Genomic DNA, 15965 nt, shown 5'->3' with positions numbered 1-15965 from the left:
TGAATTAAGAGAAGGTCAGTAATGCTGATTTTTAAAAATAGTGTTTAGCAATAACGCAACCCTTCTGACTTTTTTGTGTAAGTACATCAAAGTGCATTAAAAATACATTTTTATAACTCTAGCAATCAGCCAACAACAGCGCTGTAACCAAAAAGTATATCACCACTACGCTTTTGCTGTACTTACCTGTACAGTTTTCTTTCATACAAAAGACATCAACGAAGTCTGTTAGGTACTTTTACTTAGAATCATGTCATATATTTAATTAGGTACTATTTTTGTGCATAAGTTAGGTACTCTACCCTACTAATATTGCACAAATCGAAAGCCTGGCCGATGTGGGTTGGATTATGAACGTACCTAGTCTATTTGATTCCACTTCTAGGCAAGGGAAAGCCCCCTTGACGTATTGATAGAAAAATACTAAACTTCGTCTGTTATGCTGTTAACAGCTACCGCTTCGACTACAATAGCCGTACCTAATAGACATACTGAATGCATGCACAAATGATGCACAACCGCGCGCTACGCGATAAATGAGCCAGCGCCCAACTGCGTTGGATGTATAAAGGTCTCGGACTCTCAGTCATCATCATCAATTTAAGAGCCACGCTCTTGTCGGTGTAGCATTTTCCATTCCAGTCTATCAAAGGCCAATTCCTTGACTTCCCTATAAGACACGACGTTAACCTTTTCTTTAATCTGTTCCATGTAAGCTCTTCTTGGTCTTCCCCTTCCTCTCTTTTCTTCTAGCTTTCCTTCTATGATGTTTTTAATGAATTCGTCGTGTCTTATTAGGTGTCCAATCATCTTGCCTCTTCTGTCCTCAATAATTCTCAGTATTTGTCTCTTTTCCCTTACTCTTACTAGCACTTCCTCATTTGTAACCCTTTCTGTCCAACTTATTCTTTCCATCCTCCTCCAACACCACATTTCAAAGGCCTCGAGTCTCTCTCTGTCCTTCTGTGTCAGTGTCCAAGTTTCACATCCATAGAGGGCTATACTCCATACGAAGGTTTTGACACATCTTTTTCTGATAGATTTGGCAATCCTAGCCTTGAATATGCACCCTTTGTTATGGAAAGCTTGTTTTGCCATTGCTATTCTGGTTTTAACGTCTAAAGTACATCTTGAGTCATTCGTTATTATGCTGCCTAGATACTTAAAGTTCTTTACATTTTCAATCGGGATATTATTTAACTTAATTATTTGGCTGTCTATTTTTGGAGTTTTGGAAATTGTTAGAATTTTGGTTTTACTTATATTAATTTTAAGGTCGTATTTTTCAAAAACTGTGTTCATTGTGTTAAGTAGGGTTTCTAGGTCTTCTTTATTACTGGCCAGTGCCGCAATATCGTCTGCAAATCTGATACTAATTATATTCTGTCCATTTATTGTTATTCCGTTACTGATTTTAGCTATTTCCTTCATGGCACCCTCTATGAAAATGTTAAATATTAGTGGAGATAAGGAACAGCCCTGTCTTACACCTTGCCGTACTCTAGCTTTTCTCTTCACTTCTCCTATTTCTACGACAGTTTCCTGGTGTTTATATAGTTCGTATATTATCCTTCGGTCTCTATAATCCATTCCTACTTCCTTCAACCCCCTCATCATTTTCCAGTTTACCTTGTCAAAAGCCTTTTCAAGGTCTATAAAAGCCACGCTGGTATCCAGGTGGTATTTTGGTATATTTTTTGTTGCTCGTACTTTATCCTGAATAAATACTGTGGGGATCCTATAGTCGACTAGATAGATACAATTATATACGATCCATTCCATTTCAGTGTCGATACCTACACTAGCATTGAATCCGTTGGCGGATCGATACCAATCACAGGCTTAAAAGCTACTAGGCTAGAACCGAGAAACGCTTACCAGAAAAAACAAGAAAAAATGACATTTGTTTGTTTGCGTTGCGAGTGGTGGATGGATATGAACCGGCAGTAAAATTTCTGAATAATTAAAGATCGTTAATTTTTTTTATAATTATGATTTTTTTAACATGTATTAAAAGTGTAAATCATGCAAAAGTTATCTAAAGTATAGGTACATTCGTAGTGTTATAGGTTAGGTTAGGAGAAAAAACAAACAGAATGAAGCTGGTATGTGGAGTTTCCTAAATTTTATATTTTTATTCATATCATATATTCTAGAGATAGTCACATAACAAATAATCATGGAACACTTAGAAACATTGCACTATCTGTGTTTACATGCACCTAATCATTACCCCTCTTGCTTCTTTCATGTTACACTGCCAATGTCACATAAATGAGGGACTTTCCAGGTTGCGTTTCCCGAAGATAGTATAGATGGCGCGGCGCTGTCGAGATTTACGTGATAATTACCTATTTTCTCATTACTCGGGTACATAATTGTTAAAAAAGTTATTAAATCCTAAAACCCATTTCGAAGTCTTATTTAGCTTTATTTCTCTATTTTTAGCTCTTCCATCAGCTGGATGATATTTATTATAGCAATAATCGTCTATTAATTTCACCTTCATATGACCCTAGTCTGTTTATTCAAATCATCATTGCCAAAATATAGTGTAATATTATGTCCTACGAGTGTATGGTTAACATACTTAATGAAATAACTTGAATAATAATGAGGATCACCAACCCCCATCATGTTTATTAGATGCAAATTTTAAAAAATAAAAAATTAACAACATGTTATAAGTATTTATTTTATTGGGCCTAAATACTGTTACGGACTGTCCACAGTTTGAGCACATTACCCCAACAAAATGCCAATATTGAAATTGTAGTACAAACTAATCAAAACCAAAGGTATACTGCAGGAAAGGTATACTGTGAGTAGGCTGCAGGAGTTTTTTAATTAATCTTTTAGGTACTGGTTATTGTAAATGTACATATATATTATTTTTAACTTAACTTTTAATATTTTCAGTCTTGGTTTTATGTTTTCATTGTGTATAATTTTTAGTTGTTGTAGTGCCGTTACAGGGTTCCTGTTTGTACTTTCCTCTACTTTTAAGACCTCTGTAAAAACATCAGAAACGCAATAAATATCTTATAATATTAAATATCATTCAGCCTACTTTTGTTTTTTTTTTTTAAATTGTAAAAAAATAATATAAAATAATATTTTTTAAAAATACCTTACATACACAATTATTCCAAAATACATGGTGGCAGAAGGATTTATAAAAATAATTGTTGCTTGATATTTGGATCATATTATGCATAGAATTACCTATGTTGCAAGCTATATTGCTTCTCTTTATTTTAATCATAATAATAATGGGTGGAAGATGTAATTGTGTCTGGATGTAATAAAAAGGATCGTAATTTATACCCAAAAACAAAGATAAAAGATGAATATTATGTTTGATATCAATGAAATTAGACGGTTGAATAAAGGAAAGCCTTGACAGTGCTATCAATGTCGTTTTTGGGGAACATAGCCTGGCAAGTCTCTCATACCAATATTACCAATCATCACAATTAAGGGTGTGAGGTAAATCAAGTTTGCTCCAGGCCTGTATTGGTGTGGGGCGGAGGTGTTGAGAATACATAGTATTGCTTATTTTATGCTATAATGATAATACAAATAGATATTGTTGACTTGTAAGTTATATTTTGTGTTGCATAATTTAGGATATAGTTGTAGATCGATTTAGGATACTCACAACCTTTATAATGATATTGGGTGTAGATGTTGCTTCACTAAAACTTGCAAAAAGTCATTTATGTGTGGGACGAGTGTGGTAACAAGCAGTGTATTGTGTTTCCAGTACTGCCTGAGCAGCGACGCGTCGAAGCCGTGCTTCGTGCTGTCGTTCAAGGAGCTGCTGATCATGCTGGACTGCGGGCTGTCGGCGCACCCGGTGCTCAGCTTCCTGCCGCTGGCGCCCGTGCCCAGCGCGCGGCTGCAGGCGCTGCCGGGCTACACGCCGCCGCACCGGCCCGACCCCGCGCTCGACGGCGAGCTCAAGGAGTGCTGCGGCCGCGTGTTCGTCGACAGCGTGCCCGAGTTCTGCCCGCCGCTCGACAAGGTCGTGGACTTCTCGCAGCTGGACGTGATCCTCATCTCCAACTACACGTGCATGCTGGCGCTGCCGTTCATCACCGAGGACACGGGCTTCAAGGGGCAGGTGCTGGCCACGGAGCCCACGCTGCAGATCGCGCGCTTCTACCTGGAGGAGCTGGCGGCGTGGCTGGGCGGCGCGGGCGCGGCGGCGGCGGCGCGGCGCTGGAAGGAGCTGCTGCACGTGCTGCCGCCGCCGCTGGCGCACGCGGCGCGGCCGCGCGGCTGGCGCCGCCTGCTGGCGCCCGGCGCCGTGGCGCGCTCGCTGGCGCGCGTGCGCCGCGTGGGCTACGACGAGCGCGTCGACGTGTACGGCGCGCTGGACGCCACGCCCGTCAGCTCGGGCTTCTGCCTGGGCTCGGCCAACTGGGTGCTGCGCTCGGCGCACGAGAAGGTGGCCTACGTGAGCGGCTCGTCCACGCTCACCACGCACCCGCGGCCCATCAACCAGGCGGCGCTGCGCGGCGCCGACCTGCTGATCCTGGCGGCGCTGACGCAGACGCCGGCGCACAACCCCGACCACATGCTGGGCGACCTGTGCGTGCACGCAGCCGTCACGCTGCGCGGCGGCGGCTCCGTGCTGTGCCCCGTGTACCCGTCGGGCGTGCTCTACGACCTGCTGGAGTGCCTGTCGGCGCACCTGGAGGGCGCGGGGCTGGCGCACGTGCCGCTCTACGTGGTGGGCCCCGTGGCCGAGGCCTCGCTGGCCTACAGCAACATCCTGGCCGAGTGGGTCTCGGCGGGCAAGCAGGCGCGCGTCTACCTGCCCGAGGAGCCCTTCCCGCACGCGGCGCTGGCGCGGGCCTCGCGGCTGCGCCACGCCACCTCGCTGCACGACGACGCCTTCAGCGCAGACTTCCGCCAGGTGAGCCTCCCTATCCGATAAATAACGTAATATACCGCGATCGGGGCAGTCGAGAGCCACATCCATCGCGAGGTGAACTAAGTACCCCCACCTCACCGAGCTCTCTGTTAGATCGATGTGTAGTTGGTATATAATGGTCGAGTCAATTGTGTCAGTGAAAGGTACACTTACATAAACTGCCTATATACGTCCCACTGCTGGGCACCGGCCCTCCCCTCAATCAACCGGAGGGGGTATGGAGCATACTCCACCACGCTGCTCCACCGCGGGTTGGTGGAGGTGTTTTTTACGGCTAATAGCCGGGACCAACGGCTTAACGTGCTCTCCGAAGCACGGAATCATCTTACTTTTTTGGACAATCAGGTGATTCAAGCCTGAAAAGTCCTTACTAAACAAAGGACAGTCTCACAAAGTGATTTCGAGAATGTCCCCATCGGAAATCGAACCCGGACCTCCAGATCGTGAGCCCAACGCTCTAACCACTAGACCACGGAGGCTGTTAAAGCTACACTTAAGATAAATTAATATCTCATCGGTGCAAGTTCGGTTCCGGGTTCCGAACCGGCGCTCCCTGTTTGAGATGTAAGCCTGTTGTCACAGTAACTCGCGTAAATCTAATCACCCGACGTAAGTGACGGACTAACATGGTTATTATAGAATTTATAGTATGACTAAATACACTTCTCATCAAAAAAATCGAAACACCTTGCAAGTTTACGTTTTGTCAGGATTATCAGAAAAATGTGTACATTTAGGAATAAATGTTAAATGTCGTTTAATAGTGAGTAATATGAGCTTATCAAATCTTAATGTTAATGTTCAAAATTTAAATGAATTTTTCATAGGTTTTGTATTTTGTTAAATGAGTCATTTTTATTCCGTATGGAGTATAAAGGAAATGGATAAAACAACACACGTACATGAAAAAAAAAGCTAAAAAACGTTTATTTAATAACTTGTATTCCCTCCCCGAGCTCTAATTACTGCTTCCATACGGTTCTTCATCGATCGGATGAGAGTCACGATCACATGCTGTGGTATATTGTCCCATTCCTCTTGGATTGCATCTTGCAGCTGGCTAAGTGTTTCTGGGGCAGGATCTCTTGCTCGAATTCGTCTCTTTAATTCATCCCACAGATGTTCAATGGGATTCATGTCCGGGCTTCTTGCTGGCCATTCCATAATAGAGATATCGACTTCGTTAAGATAATCTCGTACGACGCCCGCGGTGTCAGCCCTAGCATTGACGTGCATGAATATGAAGCCGTTGCCAATAAAATGTGCATAGGGCATCACATGAGGCTCGAGACACTCTTCGACGTACCGATGACAGTTTAGTGCAGGCAGACGTGGCCCAGACACGAAAGCAAGCTCTGTCTTACCGTCGGCGCTGATTCCTCCCCAAACCGTCCACGAACCGCCACCATAGCTGACCTTTTCTTCAATGCAGCATTGTGCATAGCGTTCTCCGTCTCTTCTGTAGACCTTGTTCCTTCCGTCGTTACCATACAGCATAATTTTACACTCATCAGAAAAGAGAACTTTGCTCCACTGTAGATATGACCAATTTAGGTGCTCACGTGCAAAGTTAAGGCGCGCTCTTCGATGGTCTGCAGTTAATTTCGGCCCATTTGCTGGCTTATGCGGTACCAGTCCACGATCCTTCAACCTTCTTCTAATTGTAGAGTCACTTACAGCCACCCTTCGTACAACACGAAGCCGCTGCTGCAGTTGAAAAGCATTAAGGCGTCGATTTCTTAAAGAAGTTGTTACAATAAATCGATCATCTCGCTCAGAAGTGACCCGATTCCTGCCAGATCCTGAACGGCGCGTGAACAAACCAGTCTCCCGATAACGTTTATAGACTCTATGAACAGATGACAGGCTTAGATGCAGTCTTGCAGCCACAACACGCTGACTAAGGCCAGAATCCAGCAATGCCACAACTTGGGCGGCTTCTGTGGGCGAAGTATCCATACGTTTTAGAAAAAAAACCTTTTTTCAGACGTCCCAAAGTCACAGTATTGAAATAAAAAACAAAAAGTTTAAGGATAGGCGCCAATTTTTAGTTTTTAAACGCTAAATGTACTCCAACCCTAAACACACATTTGTCTCAAAACAGTGATTCATTTCGTTTATAAGATAAACAAATGAAATTCTAATTTTGAATTTATAATTTTCGCTTATTACTGTAATGGCCAAACTGCCAGCTATACATTTATGTATTTTTTTTCATCGTATGAATTCTTTTTTGTGTTAAATTCGGACAGAAACACTGAAAACGGAAGTGTTTCGATTTTTTTGATGAGAAGTGTATTTCGATATTTATTTATTTAATATTTGGGAGATCGATAGAGTTTATTTACTGACCAATAATTAAACTAGAAACACAAAAGCAATTATAGTTACAAATAGCGATAAAATAGAAGTAATAGATGAGACAGAAAAGCAAAAATATAAAGAGAATGAAACACACGTATCGCGTACAGCGGAACTGTACAGAACAAGAAACAAAACAAAAAAAATTAACATAATTGCACATCACCGGTCATGAAAACAATTATTTTGTCGGTTTATCAGTCGTCTCGCCACCTCATTACCAGTATTAAATATTAGTTAAACGAGACGGTATCAGTTAAACGTTTGGGAAACGATCGTGTCGCAGCCGTGCGTGGTGTTCTGCGGGCACCCGTCGCTGCGGTTCGGCGCGGCCGTGCACCTCGTGGAGCTGTGGGGCTCCAGCCCGCAGCACGCGATCATCTTCACCGAGCCCGACTTCCCGCACGCCGAGGCGCTGGCGCCCTTCCAGCCGCTGCAGATGAAGGCCTTCCACTGCCCGATCGACACGTCGCTCAACTACTCGCAGGCCAACAAGCTGGTGCGCGAGCTGCGGCCGCGCGAGCTGGCGCTGCCCGAGCAGTACGCGGCGGCGGGCGCCGGGCCCCCGCGGCCCGCCGTGGGCGGCGACGTGCCCACCGTGCTGGTGCGGCGCGGCGCGGCGCGGCGCGTGGGCGCGCGGCGGCGGGCGGCGCGGGGGGCCCTCTGCGGCCGCCTGGCTGCCGGCGGGGCGGGCGGGGCCGCCGGCGCCGGCGCGCCGCGCGAGCTGCGGCCCGGCGGGCCGCGCGCCGCGCCGCTGGCCGCCGCGCTGCGCCTGCGCGACAACCGCCTGGAGCTGCTGACGCCGCCGCCGCTGCCCGGCGCCGCGCCCGACGCCGCGCCGCCCGCCGTGGCGTGGGGCGCCGTGGACCGCGCGGCGCTGCTGCGCGAGCTGGCGCGCGCCGGGCTGGGCGAGGCGCGCGTGGAGGCGGGCGCGGGCGACGCCGCCATCCTGCACCTGCCGGCCGTGGACGCGCTGCTGCACCTGGAGCCGGCCGCCACGCACGTGTTCTGCGACGCGCGCCCGCACGTGCGCCGCAAGCTGCGCGACGCGCTGGCCGCCGCGCTGCCGCACCTCTAGGCCCGCCCCGCCCGCCTGCTTCTACGACCCCCTTTCCCCGCGGCCCCCTGTATTATATACGTATAATTAAACAACGTTACTATAATAAAGTAACTAATTTTACTACGTAATCGTATTTCTTTATTGACGTGATTTATTGTCCATTTACCGCAGATAGCATTAACCACTTGGCCGGTTGGCTATGCGATGGGCAGTTTTCCAATTAATTCCATCGTTATACAGAGATATAGGACTACCGCTTTTCGTGGAGGTTTCAGTTACCGATCTAATAAATGTTGAAACGATATTCCACCGCCCCTTCGCAAGCTTCCTTCCAAAATTACTTTTAAGGTGAAATATAAGGAATATCTTCTTAATATTCAAAAAAACGTCGGTAACTGAACTTTATACTGATTTTAATAATTATGTTATACACACCTACTTGTCATAATATGATGAATATTATTATAATGTTTATGATTCTCTCTCGTTATCTGTTGCCTTTATTTTACACATCTGTTCAGATATTTGTCGTATCTATTATGTATAATTTAACCCCTTAGCATTCTACTTACTTTTGACTAATACTTTTTATATTTTTCGTAATCCCTTAATTCATATATTTTCGTTATAATTATATTTTCTTATTTATTGTAAGCAAATCCCGACACTTTTGTTGGCACGAAGTTCAAAGTATTTATAAGCGTAACTTTGGTACTGACAGAATATCAGTGTTGCTAAGAGTGGTATTTCTACTATCCTTCGCAACAACATGCTGAGTCAGTCCCATTTCCCTGGCAGTGTATTTTTGATTTGTATACTTTATCTTCTTTACTATTGTACTGCACTGTTTTGGGAATAGTTATTCTATGAAAAAGCTTTGTACGCTATGGTATTAAACTTTCCCTTGTTCAAGAGAAGTAAACAAATTTCATATTTTGTACCATTAACCAACTAAATACAGTAGGTAAGTAAAATGAAGCCGGTCAGTCATTACATAATAATATAATGTTAATTACTAGATAAGTCTACAACGGTTCTTTTATATTTTTTTACGTTGCTTATTAGGCATAAGTCTATAACAAGTAACTTCCCAAAGTGATTTCAGCATCTCTTGTTATTGAAAGAACTAAAATTGCTATACCTACTGGACAACTGCGCATTGGTTCAAATCAAATACCTCACGCTCCCTCATTTGAGGGCGAACTGGATATACTGGCGAACGGGTTACTGCAGGTCCGGTTCCGGTCAGTGTTAATCTTCACAATTGATCTTAAGCTTAAATAAATAAAATAAAACCATAGTGAGTATATTCACAAAATATTTTTTACTAAATAAATCACAACAAATATAAACGTAAATTAAACATTCATAAAATATTTTCAAGTACAATGTTCACAATAAATACAGATAGTGTCACTACATTAATCGTAATAAATGTGATAGTACAACAAATCATTACAGCTTTCTAATTACTTAACTATAGGTACTTTTCACACAATCTCATAATGATTATTTAACAGAGCTCGTATTCAAGCTTTCGGTACCGAATCGATCGTCTTCGACCTGTGTGTAAGGTAAAGAGGCACTTTTGTTTGATTATATCAAAGGGAGGCACTTTCAATAATGACGGACATTCCAGGATACGTTGCCCAAAAAAAAAAGGCGCGCTAGGTGGCGCTGTCCAGATTTAACGTGGTAATTTGCTCGGGTACTCAATTATTCAAAAATATAATGTAATGGCAGAAGCATATCCTTTCGGAAATCTTGATCAGATATGTATAGAATTATGTTGCTACCTATATTGTTTCTCTTTATTTTGATCAGAATGGGTGAAAGATGTGTTGTGCCTGGGTGTAATAAAGGGTCATCATGTATACCCAAAAACGAAGAAATATAAGATGCATAGGTATGTCTGTAATCGATGAAACTAGAAGGAAGGCAAATTTGGACAGCGCCATATATATATGTGGCCTGGAAAGTCCCTCATTGGAATGAGTGATAAAATAATCTTAACTTAACGTGGACTAAATATATAGTAGTTTGATATTGAAAACAAAATTTCTTTCAAAAACAAAATGTCTTAGTAAACATTTAATGTGCTTCATTATTTTTAATTTAATTTCTGGTCAAGTTAAATGGAATAACCATTCTTTGTTAACACTATCAGACAATGATTTCCATCAATCTTGAGCATGTGATCATTCCAATGTTTTGAAAGTGCCTCAATGAACACAGGTTGAATTGATTTCGAAGTCGATCGATTCGGTACTGAACGTCTTAACGTGTCCAGTTAGTAGCCTATTTCAAAATTGAGAGTCAAAAGTTTCTACTATCTACGTTTTATGGAAATATCTGCTGTGTCACATGTTAATATCTCAGAAATATCAATCATACAGCAACGATCAACAGCATTCGTTTTCTGATATGCTCCATTTACCTATTATATCTCCACGAAACTCTAGTCAGTATTGAAGTAGTAGTTTTCAGTATTTAAGTTAAAATAATACGACGTATTTAATGATGTTTTTTTTTCGCGGAAAATCACAGATAAGTATCACCAGAAGGATAAAAAATATAATAGTGGCATTAGTAGAAAGTTATCTTTGTTTGTATACAGCAATGCAATCCTACCAATACTTAACGAAAATAAAAACACGTCAACAAAAAAAATCGTCTGTACAGACATTGGCATTGTGGCAACATTATCAATAGACCGTTCATATCATACCTAAAAATTAATAAAATAAAAGTTGCATTTAGACAAATATTTGACTCAGTATTCTGAGAAGACACACGAAAGAGAGTGATTAGTAATAAGACGTTAGAACCGGTTTTTCGAAGCTGTATTCTTGTACAATTTCTTGCAAACTACGATGTTATTAAAGATGTGCCGAATAGTGAATTAATCGAAAATTCGGCCGAACTATTCGACTTCTCGGGACGTCTGTTGTGAATCCTGAGGAAGTAACCAAAGTAACTAGTTATCTATTCATATCATATAACATTTTTTTATTGAAAATAGGTTTGCGTCCACAATCTCACCTGAAGGTAAGGGAAGATGTGGCCTAAGTGGAAATGTATACTTCATAATTCATTATATTTATATGCGACACTGAAACTTTTACCGAATATTTGGCGCCCCTCTTGGCTGTGAAGTGAAATGAGTAGGTAAAAATGATCAGAATTAAAATAAATGTTTTTATGATAAAGTAGCCCTTGAATATTGATCGTATTTATTTTGATAACAATTTATCTCACTTTCCATTTTTAACCGCTTATACACGTAACTATATACAGTTTTCGAATCTAATCTTAAAATTAGTAAACCGATTTTAAAGATAAAAGCGTACCGAAACCATATTTACGTCAACAATGAATATAGTCGCTACACGGTCGAGTCGATTCGTTCGGTCGGAGGGCGGGTCAGGGCCCGTGGTGCGGGGGCCTACGCGTTGAGGTCCATGTCGGCGAACAGGTCGCCGCGGGTGGCCACGGTGAGCGCGTAGTGCGCGTGCAGCTGCTGCAGCAGCTCGCGCTCGTCCAGCATCTCCAGGCGCTCCACGCGCGCGCGGTCGTCGTCGGGCAGCGCGCGCCACACGGCGCCCATGTCCCAGGCGCGGGCCGCGTCGAAGCCCAGCGCCCGCAGCCGCGCCGCCTGCTCGGCCGGCGCCGCCCGCTGCCAGTCGCCCGCCAGCGCGCAGCCGCGGGCCGCCAGGTTGCGCGCCATCACCTCGCCGAACGTGTCGTCCAGGCTGCACTGCTCGTACACCAGCAGCGCCAGGCGCGGGAAGGCCGCGGCCAGGTGCGCCAGCAGCGCCCGCGCCGGCTCGGGCCGCAGGTACACCAGCACGCACTCGGCCAGCGCCAGCGTGGGCGCGTCGGGCGCCGCCCGGGCCGCGGCCAGCGCCCGCCGCACGTCGCCCAGCGAGCGCAGGTCGCAGCCCACCAGGTGGTAGCCGTCCGCGTGCAGCTCGCCGCCGCCGGCGCCCAGCGCCACCTCGCCGTCTGCAACAGGCGCGCCGGTCAGTGCGCGGCCGCTGCGGGGCCCGCGGCCGCCTCTACGTACCTTCTCGGGTGATCTTCTCCAGCAGCTGTTTGTTGCGCTTGATGATGTGGCACTTCTTGGCGGTGACGGTGGGGAAGTCGAGCTCGATGAAGTTGATGCCGGCGCGCGTCGCGTCCTCGAGCCTCCAGTACAGCGTGTCGAAGCCGCAGCCCAAGTTGATGATTTGACACTTAGTGCCACAGCGCTATACAACAGTTAAATATAACTAATTAGTTGAATTAGTAAATTAATAATAAACATTTTGTGATATTATTAATGGATTAACAGTAAGTAAGTAGTGTAAGTATTATTGATTGATTGATTATAATCAACCTATGTTGATTTGGATTGGATTTGGAAAATAAACTATTTAAAAAAAATTACAACATGTGTCATATCCTACAGTATTCCTGGGGGCCAATGGGTCAATTTTTTTTGTACACAACACAAATTCACAAAAAAAGAATCAAATTCCCATAATACTCTAAAATAAATGAAATTGAACAATCTAGAGAATTTATATATTAACCTATTTAATAGAGTTGCTTTGACATAAGTCCGGATATGGGGAAAAAGTACCTTTGATTTCTTCTAAAACTAAGCAATGTTTTTCATCACTGGCAACATAATCCTGTTGCTCCATTTAGTTTGTCCCCTAATTTCAATTCTTTTTTTGTATCTAACATCATAATTTATGCTCAAAAAATAAAGGAATATTCGTCTTTTATGTAAAACCTGAGCCAAAAAAGGGGGAGGTTCTCAATTTGACCGTATTTTTTTTAATTGTAATAATAATATTTATTATTCGGAAAATTAAATTCAATAGTGGTTATACATTACATAACAAACAAAAATTCAAATGTGAACAGTTTTAACAATACTTGTCTAGTACGATCTTTGCCAACCGGTTATAATTCTGATTAGTTATACACCTAAATTATTACAAATCGAATTGCTCTGGTTTTGGCGAATGAAGTATGAAATACTTGATGAATGTGGAGGAAACAAAGGAAATAGAAATATATGCCAGGATCGATACAGATGGAATTTCCGCCTCTGCCAACCCTGGTGGGAAAGAGGTGTAAATTAAGTAAATGGGGTAATATAGGAAACAAAATTTTGAAAGTGTTACCTGATATTTTGTCTGAACAAGAAGGAATTTTGGAGAAATTCTAAGTTGATGTGTTTGCTTATGAAGAAGATCAGATCAATATTAATGATAGGTACCTTATGTTTAACCTGCGTGCTGAAAATGCTCCATACTCAGTTCAGTTACCTTGCCAATTTTAAACTGTGATACTACTCTAATGGTAACACAATGGGTACAAAATATCTTTTAAAAATTATGCAATGCAGGTATTATAAATATTTTAAAAACTTTTATAAAATATTTTCTAATTAAAAACCATCTAAAAACTTACTCCAAAACACCTTACCTAGGTACTGTATTTTTTCAAATTAATTGTGACACTAGGCATTACCTACCTTTGTAAGGATTACTTGTATGGTCAAACTCACCTCTAAAAACTGATGGATGAACATTTCCATGCCCTTTACTCGCGCGTAGTAGCCGCGGTTAATCTCCGGCGCCTTGCGCTCGGCGCGCTTGGCAAAGAAGCCGATATAATCATCTTTCCAGTAGCCAAGCTCTACGGCGCAACGCTTGCACTCGGTTGCATCCGTATTGGTAGCAATGATAGCCTCATCTTCGGCGGTCCACATAATGTTGTCCATCTCTACTTGCTAAAGCGACTAGCGGGCCGCAAAAGACAGAGCCTTTGGCAGGAACGCTTGCTAAACTCGACGACACCAATGTATTCTTAAAACAATAGGCAATTTACCACATACATAGCGGTTGTATGAAGTTATTTATTTTTACTGCAATAGCTAATCAAGAAACAAAAATTATCACAATTTTATTTTCGTAGCACAGACAGCAGAAGGAGTAGGTAGGCAAACAGATAACTAATAATAATCTGTTCTGTTGTCTTGTCTGTGCTATGTATGCCCTGCTATTCCTCTTACTCTATGGTGGATATAAACGTCAAATAAAAGTCCGGTGCGAGGGTGCGAATGTCAAATCGTCCAAGACATTGAAATTTCTGTCTGACTGACGCATAGACGGTTATCATCATACATATCATTCTCGCATAATGTCTATGGTTGCTCATATTGAAGACGACAGTTCCACCCCGCCCCTCCTTCTTACTTCATTCCTATTTCGCCTGCCATGCCAGAGTGCAAAGACCAGTCGCCATCTTGTTCGACATGACATTTTCAAAGTTCCTCCACAACATTTAATTCCGTAACTTATCCTCTCAATTTTTGTAGCTGTGTTATCTATCTTTCACCATGTACCTTAAGTGTAGTGTTGTAAGTTGTGATAGTAGACGAAAGGACGTAATTTTTTATAGATTTCCGAAATCTGAGATAGAACTCCAAAAATGGGTAGAGGGCGCATTGGCTCTAAAAGGTTGTGAAGTGTCCTAAACTTACGAAAGTAGAAAAGGTTTTTCTCATCGCCACGCGTGAGATCTCGCCTCCGCGTCAACGCCTATCCAACATTATTTTAGTGCTGATGAGATCACTACTGATATGCCCCAAGGCTTACACCACGACGCCGATGGAACCAGTAAGTACCCTCAGAGTTATTTAAAATAATGAATCACATTATTTATTATTAAGTGGCTTTTACTATTAACAATTGATGCTCTGTTTGTTATTCTGCTCAGATAAGTTGGTCTGTTTGGGACAGTTGCTAGTGAAAAGAACAGTGGCAGAAGTCTGAGAATGCAACTCACTGAAACATTACTTTTTAGAAAATATCTCTCATGAGAACAATTATTGCAAGAGGAGACTACATGAAGACCATTCCTACAACAAAGTTTAAGTTCTAAAGAAACATACAAGAGTCGAAAATGGTAAGTTTACACATCTCGAATCAATGTTTAATATGTATGATATACTATACTTACACAAATATCCAATTACGGGCAATTATTTTGATTTTGTTTTACTTTTCATATTTATCTACAGATAGAAAACAAAAAAAATTGCCCTCGACAGAATGGACTAGGTATGGGTGTGGCGTAGTAGGATGTTTATTTGTTTCTGTCGATTTAGAGCTGTTGTGAGGTTATTTTTTTTTTATTTTGTGTTTCTTATTTCAGATGCACCCATTTACTCGACGTCCTAGACGAAGAAGGCGTGTGATTGTCACGAAAAAATCTCTGATATCAATTTGTGCAAGAATTTACTCTGAGTACACGAGATCCAGAAAACAATCCATTCATCATCATCAGCCGTACGACACCCATTGCTGGGCATAGGCCTCCCCCAAAAAAATAAAATAATTAATAAATAGCACTACCTATTTCATTTCAAAGTCTCATTCCAAATGAAAATAATTAGATTTTATCACGATGGTGAAAAGGGGAGGCGATTTGGGCTTTAAAAGGCTAAAATTGCTACCACCCAAAGCTACTAACTTCCAAGGCAAATATTTCAGGCTTTTTGGCGGGAAACGGGAACGGGACAGTTGGTTTCTTCATTGAATA

The 15965-nt window shown here is 42.8% G+C and overlaps 2 protein-coding genes across 2 annotated transcripts; one reads left to right on the top strand and one right to left on the bottom strand.

Moving 5' to 3' along the window:
- Nucleotides 1-1789: 1789 nt before the first annotated feature.
- LOC126373673 (integrator complex subunit 9) lies at nucleotides 1790-8391 on the top strand. The gene is made up of 3 exons (XM_050019907.1): nucleotides 1790-2105; nucleotides 3767-4924; nucleotides 7590-8391. Exons 1-3 carry the CDS (start codon nucleotides 2097-2099, stop codon nucleotides 8379-8381), a joined length of 1959 nt encoding a protein of 652 aa, XP_049875864.1. The 5' UTR covers nucleotides 1790-2096; the 3' UTR covers nucleotides 8382-8391.
- Nucleotides 8392-9668: 1277 nt separating this feature from the next.
- On the bottom strand, nucleotides 9669-14437 carry LOC126373902 (leucine carboxyl methyltransferase 1). The gene is made up of 3 exons (XM_050020262.1): nucleotides 13927-14437; nucleotides 12430-12613; nucleotides 9669-12368 (listed from the first exon to the last, which is right to left on the bottom strand). The coding sequence occupies exons 1-3, from the start codon at nucleotides 14140-14142 to the stop codon at nucleotides 11809-11811; spliced, it is 960 nt and encodes a 319-aa protein (XP_049876219.1). The 5' UTR covers nucleotides 14143-14437; the 3' UTR covers nucleotides 9669-11808.
- Nucleotides 14438-15965: the final 1528 nt, after the last annotated feature.

This window comes from Pectinophora gossypiella, chromosome 2 (genome assembly GCF_024362695.1).
Source record: "Pectinophora gossypiella chromosome 2, ilPecGoss1.1, whole genome shotgun sequence".
NCBI lineage: Eukaryota > Metazoa > Arthropoda > Insecta > Lepidoptera > Gelechiidae > Pectinophora > Pectinophora gossypiella.
This window is presented reverse-complemented; position numbering and strand designations above follow the sequence as displayed.

Excerpts from the sequence above, each read along its gene's own strand:
- LOC126373673 (XM_050019907.1), top strand. Across the intron at positions 4,925-7,589 it reads TCAGCGCAGACTTCCGCCAG|CCGTGCGTGGTGTTCTGCGG; the intron begins GTGAGCCTCCCT and ends ATCGTGTCGCAG.
- LOC126373902 (XM_050020262.1), bottom strand. The coding sequence starts at position 14,142 with ATGGACAACATTATGTGGACCGCCGAAGATGAGGCTATCATTGCTACC. Across the intron at positions 12,614-13,926 it reads TCATCCATCAGTTTTTAGAG|CGCTGTGGCACTAAGTGTCA; the intron begins GTGAGTTTGACC and ends ACTGTTGTATAG. Across the intron at positions 12,369-12,429 it reads GGAGAAGATCACCCGAGAAG|ACGGCGAGGTGGCGCTGGGC; the intron begins GTACGTAGAGGC and ends CGCCTGTTGCAG.